The sequence below is a fragment of the Heptranchias perlo genome, chromosome 3 (genome assembly GCF_035084215.1).
Source record: "Heptranchias perlo isolate sHepPer1 chromosome 3, sHepPer1.hap1, whole genome shotgun sequence".
NCBI classification, from domain to species: Eukaryota; Metazoa; Chordata; class Chondrichthyes; order Hexanchiformes; family Hexanchidae; genus Heptranchias; species Heptranchias perlo.
The window spans coordinates 134,322,991-134,343,192 of record NC_090327.1 but is presented as its reverse complement, the minus strand read 5'-3'; the positions used below and the strand labels follow the sequence as shown (position 1 = coordinate 134,343,192).

The following is a 20,202-nucleotide window of genomic DNA, read 5'->3' as shown; positions in this document are numbered from 1 at the left end:
AAATCATACAATTAACAAATATTTCCTCGATAGAAACCATCTTAATGAATCTTTTGCCCCCCTCGCTAAAGCCTCAATATCCTTCCAAAGTGTGTAACCCAAAACTGCAGATGGAATTCTGCAGTCTTAAGGTTTTATATAGGCTCATAATTACCTCTTACAGGCTTATGTTTTATACCTCGTGATAAACCTAGAATTCAATTTTTTTTTATATATAAAAGCAGCCTTACCAACCTGTGGTGCTGCGTTTACTGGACGGTCCCAAATCCCTCTGCTCTTCCACAGTCCCAAGCCTACTTCCAGAGTACAATTACTGTTTTTTAAAACCAAAATACATCACCTCACACTTATTGACATTGCATTCCATTCCCCCATCTTATCAATATCCCTTTACAGCTTCCTTTGGTCTTTTTTGAATTAACTATGCTTCCTAGAATCATAGAATGGTTACAGCATGAAGGAGGCCACTCAGGCCATTGAGTCCAGGCTGGCTCACTGCAAGAGCAATCCAGCTAGTCCCACTCCCTCACCCTATCCCCGTAGCCCTGCAACTTTATTCCTTTCAAGTACTTATCCAATTCCCTTTTGAAAGCCACAATTGAATCTGCCTCCACCACCTCCTCAGGCAGTGCATTCCAGCTCATAACCACTTACTGTGTGAAAAAGTTTTTCCTCATGTCACCTTTGGTTCTTTTGCCAATCACCTTAAATCTATGTCCTCTGGTTCTTGACCCTTCTGCCAATGGGAACAGTTTCTCTGTCTGGACCCTTGATGGTTTTGAATACCTCGATCAAATCTCCTCTCAACCTTCTCTAAGAAGAACAACCCCAGTTTCTCCAGTCTATCCAAGTAACTGAAGTCCCTCATCCCTGGAATCATTCTAGTAAATCTCTTTTGCACCCTCTCTAAGGCCTTCACATCTTTCCTAAAGTGCAGTGCCCAGATCTGGACAAAATACTCCAGTTGTAGCCGAACCAGTGTTTTATAAAGGTTCATCATGACATCTTTGCTTTTGTGCTCTATTCCTCTATTTATAAAGGCCAGGATCCTGTAGGCTTTTTAACCTCTTTCTCAACCTATCTTGCCAGAGTCAAAGATTTGTGCACAAATACCCTCCACATCTCTGTTCCTGCACCCATTTTAGAATCGTACCCTTTAGTTTACATTGCCTCACCTCTTTCTTCCTATCAAAATGTATCACTTAACACTCCTCAGCGTTAAATTTTATCTGCCATGTATCCACCCATTCCACCAGTCTGTCTATGTCCTCTTGAAGTCTATCACTATCCTCCTCACTGTTCACTACCCATCCAAGTTTTGTGTCATCTGCAAATTTTGAAATTGTACCATGTACACCCAAGTCCAAGTCATTAATATATCAAGAAAAGCAGTGGTCCGAGTACCAATCCCTGGGGAACACCACTGTACACCTCCCTACAGTCGAAAAAACGACTGTTCATCACTACTCTCTGGTTCCTGTTACTTATCCTTTCGTACCCATGCTGCCACTGCCCCTTTTATTTCATGGGCTTCAACTTTGATGACAAGCCTATTATGCAGCACTTTATCAAATGCCTTTTGGAAGTCCATATACACCACATCAACCACATTGCCCTCATCGACCCACTGTTACCTCATCAAAAACCTATTTTGATATCATCTGCAAATTTCATAATCACTCCCTCTAGGTTTATATCTAAATCATTGTGTATTCACAGTGAACATAAGAAGTGGTCCCAGAACTGAACCCTATGTGACACCACCACCCACTTCCAAGCATTCTGAAAAGCTGCCCTCAACTTTTACAATTTTCTCCCTTCTAAGTAACTTTTAATCCAGTTTGCTATCCTCCATTTCCAAACCCCTTAATGTTCCCTAGTAATCTTTCATGTTACTTTGTGAAAGACTTTCCTAAAGTCCACATACACTAAATCCACTGCCTTTCCACCATCCACATCTGTTGCATCCTCAAAGAATTCTGAGGTTTGTCAAGCACAATCGTCACATTTGAACTCTGTGCTGGCTACTTTTAACTATTTTCTCTATATCTAGATACATGGTAATTTCACTCTTAAAAGATTAGAATTTCCCATACCACAGATGTTAAGGCTGCAATCATCCAGATTAGTTCAGTCTCCCTTTTTAAAAAAGGGTACTACATTAACCATTCCAGACTTTCAGCACACATCCACTCAATGGAGCCCTGAAATATAATTTCTAGGGTCTCAGCCATTTTCTCCCTCAGAATCCTAGGATTATATACCTCATCTCCCTTTAGCTGAACTAACAAAATGTTACTTTATCCATCATAATATTGCTTTGTGCAACACCACAGGAAATGGTACACAGAACCATGTTTATCTCATGAATGATGACTGAGGCAACAAATAGATCATTGTTCAGTCAAGCACATGCTTGCATGTCAACCGGTGTCAGTTATTTTCAGTAGAGCAGCTATGCAACCTTATCTTAAACACTTGCCTTTGTAGAATACGCCATTAGGAAAATATTTAAAAGGAGTGCACAATTGTTTTAAATGAGAAACCAAACTGAAGGTCCAGGCAATAATGGCACCAACAAAAAGAGTAAGAGTGAAGGAGTAAAGAATAATTAAGGGAGGTAAACAGTTTAGAGATTCTGGGAAAGATTGTGGACTGTGCAGTGATTCTTGATTTCATGGAGAGAGGAGGAAGAGGATGGAGACAGTGGATTTTAAAAGGCAGAGAGGAAAGTTGAATAATAGCATAACCGTATGGTTAAATTAGGAAGATAATGAGCAAATATGGAAAGAAGCTGGAACTGCCAAAGACTAGATTTTCCTTGCATTCCGTTCTGAGATACGAGAAAGGTATTAAGAATCATCACTGTTACAGGAACCCAAATCTTGGGCTTTATACAAGAGTGTTAAGAGCTGTTGAAATAAAAGTAAGCATTTGGCATAGAAGAAACTGAACTGAGACAACATTAGCAATGGTGAAAATCAGGGAATAAAAACAAAATTCTGGAAGTATGCAGGTCAGTCAGCATCTATTTTTTAAAAACTGAAGTTTCAGGTGTGTGCTCTTCAATCAGAACTGATGAAGGATGTCCACCTGAAACATCAAAACCTGCCATTTCTTTTTATTGACGCTGACTGACCTGTGTATTCAACATTTACTGTTTTTATAGCAGTTGAGAAAATGTAAGTTTGTTGAAGTCAGAAAAGATGGTGAAAAGGTAACTAGATGGAGCAGAAAGGGCAGAGGCAAAGGTCACAAGTGGTATCTGTTCGACTCACTGTTTTCAGCTCCTTCAACATTCTGCGCTCCATCAGATTGTATTGTAAAAGAATTGGATGTGAACACTCACACTGAATGTAAAGTGGATTAATCTAAATAATTGGATACGATTGATGTGAAAAAGGAACGAAGCAGAGCTGAGTTAAGGGAGAGAAAAGTTACAATGAGATCACCCACAGCACAGATAATTACCCAATTTCCATTCTAATTATTTTATGGGCATAAGGGCTATGGGGAAAGAGCAGGGGAGTGGGACTAATTGGATAGCTCTTTCAAAGATCCAGCACAGGAGCAATGGGCTGAATTCCTACCTTCTTTGCTGTATCATTCTATGATTCTAAGCCATATGGATGGTAACCAGTTTTAGAACTGCACAGGGATAGACCTTGTCCAAGGCAATAATAGATCAAAGTGTAAAGGGCAAAGTTCCAGGGGCATGAAACATGGGTAACAAGGCCACCAGCAGAATGACTATGGCTCAGAACTAAGGTTTCCATCTCTGAACCACTGGGAGAGCAGAGGGCAGTTCTTCAAGATCAAAAATTAAATGTTGGATTCCAAAAAAGGTCAGCTTGCAGAGTTAGTAACTGAATCTTCAGGACAGAAGTGAAGAGACAGTGATGATCACAAATTACAACAGACTGCTTTAGCAAGGGGCCAATTCACCAGCAGCTGAAGGGACAGGAAGATAACAATTTGTAATCTCCCCCCACGGTGAAATAACATTCAGCAGATCAAAGAGTGGATTTACAAATTATAAGCTGAAATAAAGATGGCACAGAATGCCTCAAATTAACAAACACACCAACTTTCCTGCCAACTAGAACACATACTTCACTAACATAGACAGGGGTTCAGTAGAGTGAAGGCAGCAAAAAATTCTTAAAGACTGCCTCAGTGGGCAGACTTCTTCTAAGGGTAGGATGTTCCAGCACTAGTGTTGGGGCTACAGGATGTTTCAAGCTTTGCATCCACATGATCCAGGAATGGTTGACTCCACTGGACCTTCTCGTTTCATATGCATTGCAAGCTTTGGATTGAGCTTCCTGCTGGTTGTACACTGAGGGCAGTGGAATATCTGACCTATTAACATCTCTAAAAGGGCTGCAGCTGAGAATTAAAAGGTAAGGGGCCACATGTGGAGCCAAAGAATTTTTGCACATTTTCCAAAGGCTGTGTTGGCTCAGTAATTTAAGGTGCAGGCAAAACCGATGTGGAGGCAGAAAAAGGAGTCTATGGGCAAGTGAATCCCTAGGTTGCTGGATGATAGGTGCTTCTGCAGGAGATAGGAAGGCTGCCCTGTTAGGCACAGTGACTTTAAAATGCAATTAGCTGCTGGAAGGAACTCCATTGTCTTAGGGCCTAACAGTAGGGGTAAGAGCCCAACTAACCTCCCATAGGGGAATTATTTAATCTATTAACAGCATCAGGAATCATCACAGCTTTTGGTGTGTTGGAATAGCAAACTTGCATACAGACAAGGAATGCAAGTGTTATCTATACTACCTAACCCTGCAGGGAAATCCTAGGTCGTTGGTCTCAAAATGAACACCAGTGTAATTCAGGTGAAAAGTGACCAAAAAGGCTACTAGGATTTAGACTATGAAAGGCAAGGAAGCACCACAACATTTCTATATAGAGGATTGGTCAAAACCTAATTAGAATACTGTATTCAGCTGCAGGTACCCCACTTTTGACAATACTGGCTCAGAGAAAGTCCAGTGACAATTTACAGAATAGCCAAGATGAATGGACAAAGATGATTTAATGAGGAACTGGGTGAATTTGTTTCATGTTCTAGAGTTGAGATTGGGTGTGATCCGATTGTGCTTAATAATGAGAATAATTGACAATAGATAATAACCCTTCCATTTAGTAGGTTGAATCAAACATACGAGCACAAAAATCTTGAATAAGTAAACTGTAAGTAAACTGCTTAAATGTAAATCCAGTAAAAACTTCATCATTTTTTTTTAAAAAGGTTGACAGTGTGGAATACACTGTCCCAGAAGGCCATAGATCCAAAGCCAACTGAGATATTTAAATGCAATAAATAAAAAGGGATATGAAGAAAATGCAGTGAATTAGAATTAAAAGATAGATTTGCAGTCACTAGCAAAACAGCCAAGCACGCTGACTGGGCCAAATCACCTACTCTTCCTAGGACATAAAAATCTTTAGCCTTGTAACTGTCTTCCAGACAGCAACGGGACAACTGTTCACATTCCCATCTACTTAGAATCATAGAAAGTTACAGCACAGAAGGAGGCCATTTGGCCCATCATATCCCTGCAGGCCGAAAAACACCTATCCAGCCTAATCCCACTTTCCACCACTTGGTCCATAGCCCTGTAGGTTACGGCACTTCAAGTGCACATCCAGGTACTTTTTAAATGAGTTGAGGGTTTCTGCCTCTACCACCCTCTCAGGCAGTGAGTTCCAGACCCCCACCACCCTCTGGGTGAAAAACTCTCTCCTCAGCTCCCCTCCAATCCTTCTACCAATTACTTTAAACCTGATAATTAATGACCTCTCTGCTAAGGGAAATGGCTCTTCTCTATCCACACAATCTAGTCCCATCATAATTTTATATACCTCAATTAAATCTCCGCTCAGCCTCCTTTGTTCCAAAGAAAACAACCCCAGACTATCCAATCTTTCCTCATAGCTAAAATTCTCCAGTTCTGGCAACATCCTCGTAAATCTCCTCTGTACAATCACTTTTTCTGTAATGTGGTGACCAGAACTGTACGCAGTACTCAAGCTATGGCCTAATGTTTTATACAGTTCTAGCATAACCTCCCTGCTCTTATATTTTATGCCTCAGCTAATAAAGTATTCCATTTTATCTACCTGTCCTGCTACCTTCAGGGATCTGTGGATATGCACTCCAAGGTCCCTCTGTTCCTTTACACCTCTCAGTCCTCCCATTTACTGTGTATATTCCCTTGCCTTGTTTGCCCTCCCCAAATGCATTACCTCACACTTCTCTGGATTGAATTCCATTTGCCACTTTTCTGCCCACCTGACCAGTCCATTGATACCTTCCTGCAGTCTACAGCTTTCCGCCTATCAACCACGTGGCCAATTTTTGTATCATCTGCAAACTTCTTGATCAAGCCCTCCACATTCAAGTCCAAATCATTAATATATACCACAAAAAGCAAGGGACCTAGTACTGAGCCTTGCGGGACCCCAATGGAAACAGCCTTCCAATCACAAAAACACCATCTACCATTACCCTGTGCTTCCTGCCACTGAGCCAATTTTGGATTCAACTTAACCACTTTCTCTTGGATCCCATGGGCTTGTACTTTTTTGACCAGTCTGCCATGTGGGACCTTGTCAAAAGCCTTGCTAAAATCCATGTACAATACATCAAATGCGTTACCCTCATCGACCCTCCTGGTTACCTCCTCAAAAAATTCAATCAAGTTAGTCAGACATGACCTCCCCTTAACAAATCCATGCTGACTGTCCTGATTAACCCATGCCTTTCTAAATGACGATTTATGCTGTCCCTCAGAATCGATTCCAATAATTTGCCCACAGAGATTAAACTGACTGGCCTGTAATTACTCGGTCTATCTCTCTGTCCCCTTTTTAAACAATGGTACAACGTTGTTTACTTGAGCGATTTATAAATATTTATAATTACTCGCCTGCTATGAAAGAGCCAGGGGTTTCAAAGAAACTTCCCTCCACTTTCAAGTAATTGAAGGGCAAGAGATCTAGGATGTTCATTTCCCCTATATTTTTACATTAATGTGGTGAGAACACTCCATGGGCAGAGGCATACATCCACATAGATCAAAATGATTGTGGGAAAAAAAACTCAGCTTCCAGAACAGTGTTGCTTTAAAGTCAGGAATTAAGTAATGCGAAAGGTAAAAAGTTCTGTTTTGTGCTTTTGCTTTGGAATGAATTTTTGTAATACAAGTTCAATTTATAGTTTTTAACCTTACTATTAAAAGGTCAGGAGCACTCAATGGCTATCTGTTGCAATATTTCTGGCATGAATTATCTCCATTAAAGGATAATTGTTAATCCTGTGGTACTCATCCACTCCACACAAGATTTGGTTCATAGGATCTGCCTATGGAAACTGCCTTGTTACTGTGAGCATGAGCAGAATGAAGAAAGCCTGCATCATAACAGTAATCAGGGTCATTGTTGCAAACAATACCTTCAGGACCTGAACAGATATAGATGGCAGACCTTAAGGTACAGCTATGGAATACTATAAACTAGGTAGATGGCCCAAATATGCATGATGCAAAGTGTTGCCCTTCAATCTGCTACATATTTACTGCTGGCCTATGCCAAGCACTCAAACAATCTTACAACTTTTAGTGCTTACCATGCGTGCCCATACTCTAGCAGGGCATACATTCAAGCTGCAAATTACAACTGCAATCATTAGCACACTGACATCTTATAACTGCTTCACAGTAAACCATTGTAACACAGCCTAGCTTCACTGTGCAAGGTCAGCCACTCATACAGGATGGATTGCAAATTGGGCAAATGTTTCATTATATGTGCCCCCTCAACTTACAACATTGAGATTGCTTCAATGTGTAATACAAGGGTACAGACCCAAACTTAAAGGGGGCAGAAATCAAGCCCTTGATCCCCTCATGACCACCCTCCTCACCTTTGACTTTTAAGCAAGGTGAAGTCTGAAGCCTTCAAGCTCTGGGCTAGTACCAGCCTGCTGTTATGTCTTGGCCTTCAAAAGGCATACACAAGCATCAGACAATATCTTGCAATGCAAAAGATGTATCGTGGAGCCAACATTCTAACATATCTGTCACTAGGCCTGGATCAGCAGCCTGCAGGCAGCCCAGCACAAGAAAGCAGCACAATGCACCCACTCTCACCATATGAAAGTGGACAGGGAAAATAAAAAACAAACAGTTGGCCTGTCCCATACTATTGTGGTGCCCTCCCACCATCCAGTCATGCAATCTGCTGGAGAAGCAAAAATCTTAGACCAATTTGGGACGGGGAACACATTCCTCTGACCCCCACCCAAAAGGCAATGAAACAAGTTCTAGGTGACTATAATGATTGGGAGACATCCCCCAGTACCTTGCCTACCCTCTATCTATAGTGAGGAAGTTACCCAGCTTCCTTCTGAATGTTTGCAGCAAATCCACACTCACCGCACAAGCTGGCAACATGTTCCAAATGTCAACGACTCAAAAGTAGCATCTGCTGATATCTAACCTGGATCTAGGCTTATGAAACTTATACTCATGTCCACTAGTCCTCCCCAACCTAAAACTCGATTCATTGACCAAATCTAATGAACCAACAATTGTAAGTGCAGCTACTCCCATTCCAGAGGCTGCAGTTGGGGAGCTGGAACAGATAGCACCAGGTGGCAGGTGGCTCTCAGGTGTGTAGGTGAGGAAATGCCCATAGCTACCAGTGTAGTTTGGGAAGAACATCAATTTTTCAACTGGGCATCTATAGCACACAGTTGTTACTATTGGTGGAGAAGGAAATTAATGGCACTGATGCACATGAGCTGATGTTGTATATGACCCCTATACAAACCTGGAAGGAGGCAGAAAAATTGAGGCCAATGCCACCCATTGCAGATTGGCTGCAACTATCCCTCCAGCAGATAGCACAGCTCTGCAGCTGGCTGTGTTGACTGAGCCCAACAAGGCAGATGTCCTCATTATCAGGTAGGCATACCACAGTCTGCAGCTACAAATGGTATAGCGGCAGGTGTAGCCATTCTAGCTCAAGTACCAGGTGAACTTTGACACACTTTTTACCCTGTACCACTCACCCAAGATTTGGTGTGCTTTAAAAGCAACAGGCATCATTACTCAATTGACCTGCCAAACAAGCTTGCAGTTAATCAGCATCATTGGAAAGAACAGAATCTGTGAGCATCCTTCTTCAGAACTGAAACAGAAATGGATAGGAACATCAAAAAAAGGCATGAAAATGTAAATTAAAGACAAAAAAAAGTGAAGCATAAGAATTTTACAACAGATCAGTCAAACAGAAGCACTGAATAAAACAAAAGGACATATTGTAGCCGAGTAATGGGAATGCTGCGGAAAATGAAGGGTCAGGCATAAAATTGAAACAGGTTCCTCAAGAGGATTATAGTTCAAGTCTGAAGCTACTGAAGTTAATGATCAAACTAGAGCGTTGCAGGGTTCCTAACAGATAAACTATTATTCCTGAAGCTCATGTAGGCATGTCTTTCACTTCAGTGCCACATTCAGCCACTGCTTCAACAGTCCTATCCACATACGCACTAGGCAGTGCCTCAGTACATCTTCACCAGATGTGTCCTCCATACTAAATCAACCACCATCTTAGATTTTGCATGCACATTTTCTGCACTAGCCACAGTTGCAATAAAGTAGAAGCAACTTTAAACTCCTGACAAGCGAGTATGGTATTATTGTATTTTTGCTACTATTCTCTCCTTTATACAAGACGACTTACTCAACTTGACCTACTGCTCCTTCTAGGTAGTGCTCAAACAAGAACAGGTGGTTGGCTGCTGGGTCTCAGTGGGAACCTCTTGAGATGGAAATGTTCTTCTGCCTCCTTGCCTTGGGTCACAGAATGGCCCTGCAATTGCTTCTGCCACATCCACTGAAGTGGACAGCTGGTCCAGGCTACTTAAGGCAGCGGTGGGGGGACAACTGGGCATGATGGGACAGTGCTGAGACAACAGCCTTCTCCAAGTCAATCCCCTGCTGCTCAGCTAACAGTTATCTACATGGGAACAGACCTCTTGGTCAGCAAAGCACTATATAATACACATGGCTGCAGCTGCAACAACACTTGGAGCTCAACACCATCCAGGACAAAGCAGTCCATGTTATTAAGACCCCATCCATCAGTTTAAACATCCGCTCCCTCCACCACTGGGGGCTGTAGTATGTACTAGCTACATGATGCATTGCAGCAAATTGCCAAGGCTTCTTTTGCAGGACCTTGCAAACCTACGACTTCCACCACCTAGAAGGACATGGGCAGCAGGTGCATGGGCACACCTACAAGTCCCCTCCCAAGTCACACACATCCAGACTTGGACATATATCACCATTCCTTTGTCACTGGGTCAAAATTGAGAGAGTACTTTCGCCACACGGACTGCAGCAGTTCAAGAAGGTGGCCCACCACTACCTTAGAGGGCAGTTAAAGATGGACAATAAATGCTGGCTTTGCTAGTGATGCCCATAAACAGATCTTGCAGAGTGGCCACCTTAGATGGACAAGGGTTTTGTTGTAAGGCCCTCACCTCATGTGTTTACTGTCTAGTTATTTATTTGTTACCCTATTCTACAAGCACAATAATATTGACGATCACACCCAACACCCAAATGTCCACCCTGCATCCTAAAATTCCCTACCTTTTGCCTCTAGGAAGAATGAAACTACCCCTGCCCCATTAAAGTCATTATCGATGACTATGAAGGAATTGAGTGCTGTATATCCAAGTTTGCTAATAAAACCAAATTAGGTGATGCAGTAAGTAGATTAGATGGGAACAGAAAGTTGCAAATAAGTGCTTAAGTGAACAGGGAAAATTGTGGCAGATTGAGTTCAATGTGGGAAAGCATTTTGGACCCAAGATAGACAGATCAGAATATTTTCTAAACAGAGAAGTTAACTATGGAGAGGCAGAGATTTAGGACCCATGTACAGAAATCACAGTCAGCAAACAGGTACAAAAAAATTCAAAAGGCTAATGGAATGTTGGCCTTTATCTCAAGGGGGAATACAAAAAGGGGTGGAAGTTATGTTACAGTTGTATAAAGCTCTGGTTAGACTGTAGCTGGAGTACTACATTCTGGGCACCATATCTCAAGCAGGATATATTGGCCTTGGAGTGAGTGTAGTGCAGAGCAGATGCACAAGAATAATACCAGGACTAAAATATGGAGGACAGGTTACAGACAATCTTGTATACTCAAGGGAATACAAGCCTAAAGAGGTGATTACAATCATAGAATGATGTACATGAGGTGGTCATTCGGCCCATCGTGCCTGCGCCGGCTTTGAACGAGTTATCCAATTAGTCCCATTCCCCTTGCAACTTTTTCCCCCCTTCACTTATTTATCCCATTCCCTTTTGATAATTATTGAATCTGCTTCCACCACCCTTTCAGGCAGTGCATTCCAGATCCTAAACTTGCTGCATAAAAACTCATCTCACCTAATTCTTTTGCCAATTACCTTAAATCTGTGCCAGTAGTTACCAACCCTTCTGCCACTGGAAAGTTTCTCCTTATTTACTCTCAAAACCCTTCATGATTTTGTATACCTCTATTAAATCTCCCCTTAACCTTTTCTGCTCCAAGGAGAACAACCCCAGCTTCTCTAGTCTCTCCACGTAACTGAAGTCTCATCTCTGGCTCAATTTTAGTATATCTCCTTTGCACCCTAAGGCCTTTACATCCTTCCTGAAGTGTGAAGTGTGTTGCACAGAATTGAACACCATACTCCAGCTGAGGCCTAACAAGTGATAAAAAGGTTTATCTAACTTTCTTGCTTTTGTATTCTATGCCTCAGTTTATAAAGTCAAGGATCCCATACACTTTTTTTTTAAATATAAAAAAGCCATCAACTTGTCTTGCCACTTTCACAAATGTGTATATACAGCCCCAGTGTCCTGCACCCCATTTAAAATAGTACCATTGTTTATATCACCTCTCCTCATTCTTCCTTCCAAAATGCATCACCTCATACGTCTCTACATTAAACTACATCTGCCATGTGTCTGCCCATTTCACCAGTATGCCTACATCCTCCTGAAATCTGTTATGAAACTCGTGTAAGCAGTGAGGAGGATAGTATCATCTGCAAACTTTGAAGTTATACCTAGGTCCAGGTCATTAATATATATCTCAAGAGCAGTGATCCTAACACCACTGTATACTTCCCTCCAGTCTGAAAAACAACCATTCACCACTACTCTCTGCTGGCTTAAAAGATTTAATAGTGAAACTATTTCCTCTGGTAGTGTCCAGACCAACAGGGCATAACTTTAAAATTAGAGCTAGGCTGTTCAGGGGTGATTGTAGGAAACACTGCAGACAAAGCTGTGGAAATCAAACTCTTTCTTCCCCCAAAAAGCTGTTGAGGCTCAGTCAATTGAAAATTTAAAAACAGATTATTAAGGGATTATAGAACCAAGACAGAAACAGAGTCAAGATATAGATCAGCCATGATCTAACTGAATGGTAGAACTACTCTTGTTCCTATGCCCCAAATCCCTCACCAATTCATTAACTCCCACCCATCATGGCACCATAGTCAACATTAATCTACTACAACTCCTTCCTGTGTGTTTTCAATGGTCTAATTCCCATTAACCTGTTTTCCCCATTTGAACCACCTTTGCACTCAAGTCCAAAGGATTGTGGATCGATTGTCAAGTATTGCTGCATTTCTCTTTTCATGGTCAAATCCTCCTACTATTCTTGGGAGGATTATGGAGTGCAAGAACAATGCACAGCTCATTTTCATGTGGAAAACTACCTCCTTAAACTTTACCATCACCCCCAACACAAGTGCAAAATGGACAAGTGTGTGTGCCACATACTGACTGGATTACACACTATAGCTGGGCAGTGCCTGAGCACTAAAATTTCCAAGATTGAAGTGCTTTAAACAAAACCCATGTGCCAAATTGCAGTCTTCAAATAGGAATGAGAATGATGTGAATTAGACAACTTTCATTAACCACAACATATCACATGCACAAAAGTTTATTATTGGTTGTAGCAGACAATGAAAGAAAAAACACTTCAACTGCAGTGAATTATAAACCTAAATCATTCCAACCAAAATTAAAAGGATCTGCTACTTGTGTTTTGATTTTAAGTGCCAAAATTGCACTATTTAGAACACCTTAACTGACTTTTGCATCAGCTTCTTAGCACTTGAAGCTTTATCCACAGATTTAATTACCCCAACAGCAACAGTCTGCTTTAAATCACGGGCAGCAAAGCGACCTGAGAAAAAAAATTGGATTGAGTCAGTATATATTTTTTTAAAAACAGGAACACTGGACTATAGATCTAAAGTAGTTAGGCCAACACCTTAAATTGCACTGTTCAGACCACACTTTTCCTTTCTCCCCTCCCCCCATTTGAGTTAGGAAAGAATACAGGCCAAATTATGAAAGTCTCCCATTTGCTTGGAGGAGAGTTTGAGCAGCCTCACTCCAGTTCTTAAGCATGCTTAGATCTACAGCAAAAAATGCCTCTAATTCAGCACTACACAGGACAAGCCCAAGGATAGTTTCTTGATTGCACAGCAACTAAAACTTGGAAAGGGAAGGTAATGGCACAATAATTTGACTACAGGACAATGAAAATTGAAGCATTTAGAAGATACAGGAAAAACAAGCATGATCAGGTGTTAATCAAAAAAGTCATGAAGGCAAACATTGGGTTTATTTAAAACATTTAGAGGTCAATGATGGGAGCATTTAATACACAAGTGAATGGTCTTATCTAACTTTAGTGTTTGTATACTACACAAGACTTTCTAATTAGTAATTGAACCAGAGTGGATAACCCTGAAATACCTTCTAGATGGGGTGAGAAAATGATAAAAGTTCACTCTTCTGACTAACAGCTCCAAGTGCTGCAAGCCAATTCCATGTAGCAAAGACTAGCAATTGATTTGGTAGACTTCAAGAGGATATCGACAGGCTGGTGGAATGGGTGGACACGTGGCCAATGAAATTTAAATGCATGATACATTTTGGTAGGAGGAATGAGGAGAGGCAATATAAATTTAAAGAACAATTCTAAAAGGGGTACATGTACACAAATCATTGAAGGTGGCAGGGCAGGTTGAGAAAGCAATTTAAAAAACAGGATACTGGGCTTAATAGAGGCATAGAGTACAAAAGCAAGGAAGTCATGTTGAACATTTATAAAACACTGGTTCAGCCACACCTGGAGTATTGTGTCCAATTCTGGGCACTGCACTTTGGGAAAGATGTGAAGGCCTTAGAGAGGGTACAGAAGAGATTTACAAGAATGGTTCCAGGGTTTAGGGACTTCAGTTACGTGGATAGACTGGAGAAGCTGGGGTTGTTCTCCATGGAACAGAGAAGGTTGAGAGGAGATTTGATCGAGGTATTCAAAATCATGAGGGGTCTAGACAGAGTAGATAGAGAGAAACTGTTCCCATTGGCGGAAGGTTCAAGAACCAGAGGACATAGATTTAAGGTGATTGGCAAAAGAACCAAAAAAAGGCAGAAAAACTTTTTTAAAAAAACCAACAAGTGGTTGTGATCTGGAATGCACTGCCAGAGGGGGTAGTGGAGGTAGATTCAATCATGGCCAAGGGAGCTGGGTAAGTACTTAAAGGAAAAAAAATTGCAGGGCTACAGGGATAGGGCAGGGGAGTGGGACTAGCTGGATTGCTCTTGCATAGAGCTGGCATGGATTCGATGGGCTGAATGGTGTCCTTCTGTACTGTGACCTATGATTCTATTTCATTCCACCTTGTGGATGAATCAGTTTGTACAAACTGAATAAACATTTGATGAGCCACACAACTTCAGGTTTATAGCGAAGGGATTGTATTCAGATCTATTTCATTCAAACTAGTACAGGGGGAAGTGGTGTCCCCCTCTGGAAATGTGAAGCCATCTTATTCTATTGGCCTTCTAAAAAGGAACTGGTAGAAGTTTGGAACTCATCATCCTCACTTTCTAGAGTCTGGCAGCTTCTGATTAAGATATTTAACTAGAAGAATTCAAGTAAAATGAAGAGAAGTTGAATTCAGTATTCCATTTCAGCAAGAGCTTGTTGTTGAGTGGAGTTAAATACCTGCTGGTCAGTCATGTGGAGCACAGATTGATTCACTTCCAAACTTAGAACCCTCTAATCTGAGTAGTTCTACAATTGTACAAAGGATTAGACACTTTACTCAAAAACATAGGTCATGTCCTTCAGGAGGAGAGGAGAAAGCTATCTTCAAGAGTGTACATTGTTTTCTGAATTAGACAGCATGTGTGGCAGTCTGGTTCCCACATGCCTTTTCCAGCAACCATTACAGACAGGATAGCAATCAGGTGCAGGAAATTGGACCTTTCCCCCATTCCAACCCCGGGGTCATTGAGGCCAGTTCTAGCAACCCAAATGCCACCCCAGCAGGTAGAAAAATTAATCATGACCTTTTCTTCTCTGTTGCATGCCACCTTTCAAAAAAGAGCAATCATCCTTCACCCCCAACCCAACCATTGGTTATTTTGCCTACTTTATAACTACTTACTTAAAAGTACTGAACCAAAAAGGTTTGTTATCCAAACTAGTTGTTCTTCCCTTTAAGCTAGGTACCAAACTTTATATGCTACTGCAAAGCAAGAATAAATAGATGTTAAAGTGTGAAATTTACCAATGCTTATACTTTTGAAGCAATGGAACTGTACAGTACTTACCAAGAGGTGGATATTCAAAAAAGGTTTCAACACATAGTGGTTTGATTGGGACAAATTCCACTGTGGCAGCATCTCCAGATTTCAAGAACATAGGATTATCCTCTAGTTTTTGCCCAGAACGTCTGTCAAGCCTTTCCTTCAGCTCAGAAAGCCTGCAAGTAATGTGGGCAGTATGGCAGTCTACCACTGGAGAATAACCAACCTTGATAAAGCCTGGGTGATTAAGGACAATTATCTGCAATGAAGAAAGAATTATCTGCAAAGATGAAAGGATCTATGATTGAGTATCCTAGTTTATATGCACATCAACTTGCAATTGACATCACTTAATGGGCAGTTATATTGTCCATTAATTTTGAAAGCACACATTCAGCCTGAATTATTGAGGTCTCAGGAGCAGAGTAGTAATTCCTCCAAGTGAAAATGATTAGTCTCCAAGTACATGCCATCCCCCTGAACAGATGGATGCAAGTTTACTTTCAAAAATCTCTCCCCACCCCCACACAGCAGTTTGCACCAGATACTTCAGTCTATTGTGATTATATATAAAGTCAAAACAGATGTGGTAGTACAGATAAGGCAACTAAATGATCCTTCATCAAAGCAGTAAGTGCTTAAAGACTTCAACAAAGTCTGGCACTATACTCATCATATGGCCTCCCACCAGCATTATGCTATCCTGTTTCCTCTTATGTAGTGGATGGCTCAATTTTTCTTCACCCTTCCTCAGCTTCTAATGGAATCATTGACATCTACTTGATGTCACTACAGTTAGCATCCTCCCGACTGCATACCCTTAGTGCAATTGTTGAAACAGTCAACCTCTTGTATGCATTTTGAGGGTGGATGAAATCTTGTGTTTTCAGGTCTTTGCAGTAAAAAGACAGATCCCCTTTATCAAGGCAACATTCTTTGTCTCAATGTTCACAACACCCCCTTCACTTCATTTTCTTCTGAAGATTTTCTCAACTCAAGAGCTCAAATCCATCAAAACTTGAAATGATTCCAACAGCTTTGTTGGACTAAAAAACTAGTAATCTAAATTTATCTAGCTTCCAATTTCAGTTACAATCCCTCATCTCTAGTTTAGTAATGTCAATGCTCCTGTGAACTTCTCATTCTAACCCCCAAACACATCCTTTCCAAGTTCCAAATGCACCATTGTACATGCTTAGTATTGAAGTTAGCCAAGTCAGTCAGATACACTCAAGGTCACTGAAATTTAGGATTTTAAAGAAAGCCCAAGCCCAGTCTACATTTCCCAAATTATTCATTTAACCTCAAGATGTCCTGCACTATGGGGTGATCATTTTGTTTTTCCAGATACTGCAATCACTTACTTGTGCAGTGAAGCGGCTGGTCTCAGTTGGTGGATCATTCCTGCAATTCCCAGCCACGTTACCGCGACGAATAGCCTTCACAGATATATTTTTAATGTTGAAACCCACATTGAAGCCAGGCAAAGCTTCAGCAACAGGTTCGTGGTGCATCTCAATAGATTTCACTTCAGCGGTCAAGTTCACTGGAGCAAAGGTCACCATATTACCAGGCTTCAGGACTCCAGTTTCTACCCTTCCGACAGGAACAGTGCCAATGCCTAATAGGCAAAAAAAAGTCTTCATTATAAATCTTTAAAAATCAAAATTAGAACACTCGTCAGTAACATGCCAATCTTATAGCACAGGAGGCCATTCAGCCTGTATTGCCTGTGCCAGCTCTTTGAAAGCTGTCCAATTTAGCCCCATTCCCCAGCTCCCCAATAACCCTGCAAATTAGTCCTCTTCAAGTATATGTATATAGTTTACATACACGATGTGTACAACCAACACCTAAACGCATATTTGGTCATTATGGCATTGGTCTGCGGGACCTTGCTGCAGGTATTTTGGCTACCACATTTCAACACTTCAAAAAGAACTTAATTGGTGGTAAAGCTTTTTGGGTCGTGAAAGGCACTATATAAATGCAAGATTTTTTTTTCTTTTATATAAATGTTAGCCTTTGGAGCAAGAACGAGCCACAGTGCCATGACCACTATAGGACCAAACTTACGATCAGGAGTTAATGCCTAAAGTCTATCTCCAGATTAAGTCCTGCACGAGGTTACCTCCGATTTTGTAGACGTCCTGCAAAGGCAATCGCAGGGGTTTGTTAAAGGATCGGCCAGGAGGGAGGATAGAGTCTAATACTTCCAGCAGCGTGTGGCCACTCGTATGCCCTTCTCTCCGTTTTATCTTCCACCCTTTGAACCAAGGCATCTACAAATAAAATCAATGTAGGATTACATTTCAAAGACTAATTTAACCAATGGTTGCAAGAAAAAGGGAGCCATTTAAACCAACTGGGCTAATAAAAAGATTGCAACAAATGTATAGAACCGCCTGCGTCAGATGCGAACATCAAGTTTCCAGCCTCTTCTGGATAGTTCACAGTTCAGGAATTATGGTGGATCTCGTGAAAGGTTAACAAGCACACTCTCCACTTGGGCGGCTGTTGGATCAGGGCTCTCGGCTAATCTCACTTTAATCTTAACTGGTAGTCTTGTTTCAGATGCCATTGAGAAAGCTGTTCCTTCGAGTAACCAATCTAAGGGTTGGTTTGCTTAAAACAAATTCCCACCACAGTTGAATTGAAGGTTAGGTCCTTACCTTGGGACTGGGAATCAGCATATTCTCCCCATTCCAACCAGAGACAGGGACAAACGGGGCACTCGCCACATCGTAACCAATCTTCCGGATATAAATAATCACATTCTTCACCACCTCCTCGAACCTTCTCTGGCTGTATGGCGGTTGAGTTACATCCATCTTATTGACACAGACGATGAGTTGTTTCACCCCGAGTGTGAAGGCTAGGAGAGCATGTTCCCGGGTCTGGCCCGACCTAGAGATCCCAGCTTCGAATTCACCCAGGGCGGCAGAAACAACCAGGAGGGCAACGTCAGCCTGCCAAATACAGACATGGTGATGGAGTGAAAAACAGGATAAAAATCCAAAGACAGACCACTAGGTTATTAAAAGGAAGCAACTGGACACACTATCCTATGGGGACAGGAGACAAGTACTTGCAGTAAACTGAGTCTCAATGTCTGACCAAAGCTTTCTTTAATCTGAATGTGAAAAGGATAAAAAAAAACACTGCTAATCTATCTCAAAAGTGGAAAACTTAGTTCTTATGAATTATTACATCTAAAAAGTTAACCTGCTGCACAGGTGCGAGAGATCTGAGCGTCTGTAGCATCTTCCACGCTCTGGTCTATTAGAGAGAATAAATTAGGATTTAGTGGCTCTCTAACTAGCCAGAAACACTTCCATAACCAGTCACCTAATCTGGTTGAAGCATCTTAAAAAGCATTTCACAAGTTTATTTTCTTTTTAAAGTGCAGGGATTTGTTTTGAAGTTTAGCGTTGAGCCTGTACCTGGGATGTCCCGGTGAGCATGTTTTTGATGAAGTCTCGGTGGCCGGGAGCATCTATTATGGTGAAGTAATATTTCTGGGTGTGAAATTTCCAGAGTGAAATATCTATTGTGATACCCCTTTCCCGTTCAGCCTTTAGCTTATCCAAGATCCAGGCGTATTTGAAAGAGCCTTTCCCGATCTGTAGAAGTAATGGGGGAGTGACGTTAGGAAGTTCAGTGTTGAACAGTAAGAGCACTTTCCAGATGTTCTAGGAAGGGGATAACTCCTGTCTAAATTACTGTCTTAGAAGTTTCGTTGTGTTTGTACCAGAAATAACAAGCATCTAAAACAGCTTTGAGACAATACAATTGATTATGCATTAAAAGTATTAAATAAAGAGGAATAATACACGTTAGAATAGCTTTGTTAAAAAAGGACATCGCACCTGAACCGCTGCTTGTTCCAATTTTTCTACAGTTCGCCGCTCAATGCCACCACATTTATAAATAAGGTGGCCTGTAGTGGTGGATTTACCAGAATCCACATGGCCAATGATTACAAGATTGATGTGAATTTTCTCTTTCCCCATCTTCGTTGGTTTTTTAGAAAACAGAAGGGTGTTTTTTTCCGTCGAGTTTTTATAACGGAATCAAACACCAGGGCTCGGCGATGAACGTGAGATTCCACGTGGAGGCATCACAGACTAATCGACATGTCGTGGTAACAGATCTCAGCTAACAGGGAAAACACAACTCATCCAGTTCCTTTATTGAAGCATTTCATTTGAAACTTTATAGCTGATTAACCTGGTCGTTTCAGACCGACCGTGGATTTAATTTTCTTACGGACCTTTTAGGGGAATGATTATAGCTGTTGTGAATTGGTCTTGCCTAGTTGTGCCTATTATTGGTTTGTATGAACCGGCTCACTGTATGAATCAGGATAACCATAGAAAAAAATTGAAGATTTAAACAACGAACATTTTAATGTATTTCAACTGGCTATGGCTTGGTTTAAAATTCTATGCGATTATTTTCTTTTATAGTTATCTTTGTACAATGGAAGTCTTGTG

At 41.2% G+C, this 20,202-nt stretch overlaps 1 protein-coding gene across 1 annotated transcript; it reads right to left on the bottom strand.

The window, feature by feature from the left end:
- Positions 1–13,021: 13,021 nt before the first annotated feature.
- LOC137320243 (elongation factor 1-alpha, somatic form-like) lies at positions 13,022–19,832 on the bottom strand. Its single transcript, XM_067982009.1, has 7 exons — positions 19,576–19,832; positions 19,150–19,329; positions 18,379–18,675; positions 17,838–17,988; positions 17,071–17,327; positions 15,731–15,965; positions 13,022–13,283 (listed from the first exon to the last, which is right to left on the bottom strand). The coding sequence occupies exons 1-7, from the start codon at positions 19,717–19,719 to the stop codon at positions 13,171–13,173; spliced, it is 1,377 nt and encodes a 458-aa protein (XP_067838110.1). The 5' UTR covers positions 19,720–19,832; the 3' UTR covers positions 13,022–13,170.
- Between the last annotated feature and the right edge of the window lie 370 nt (positions 19,833–20,202).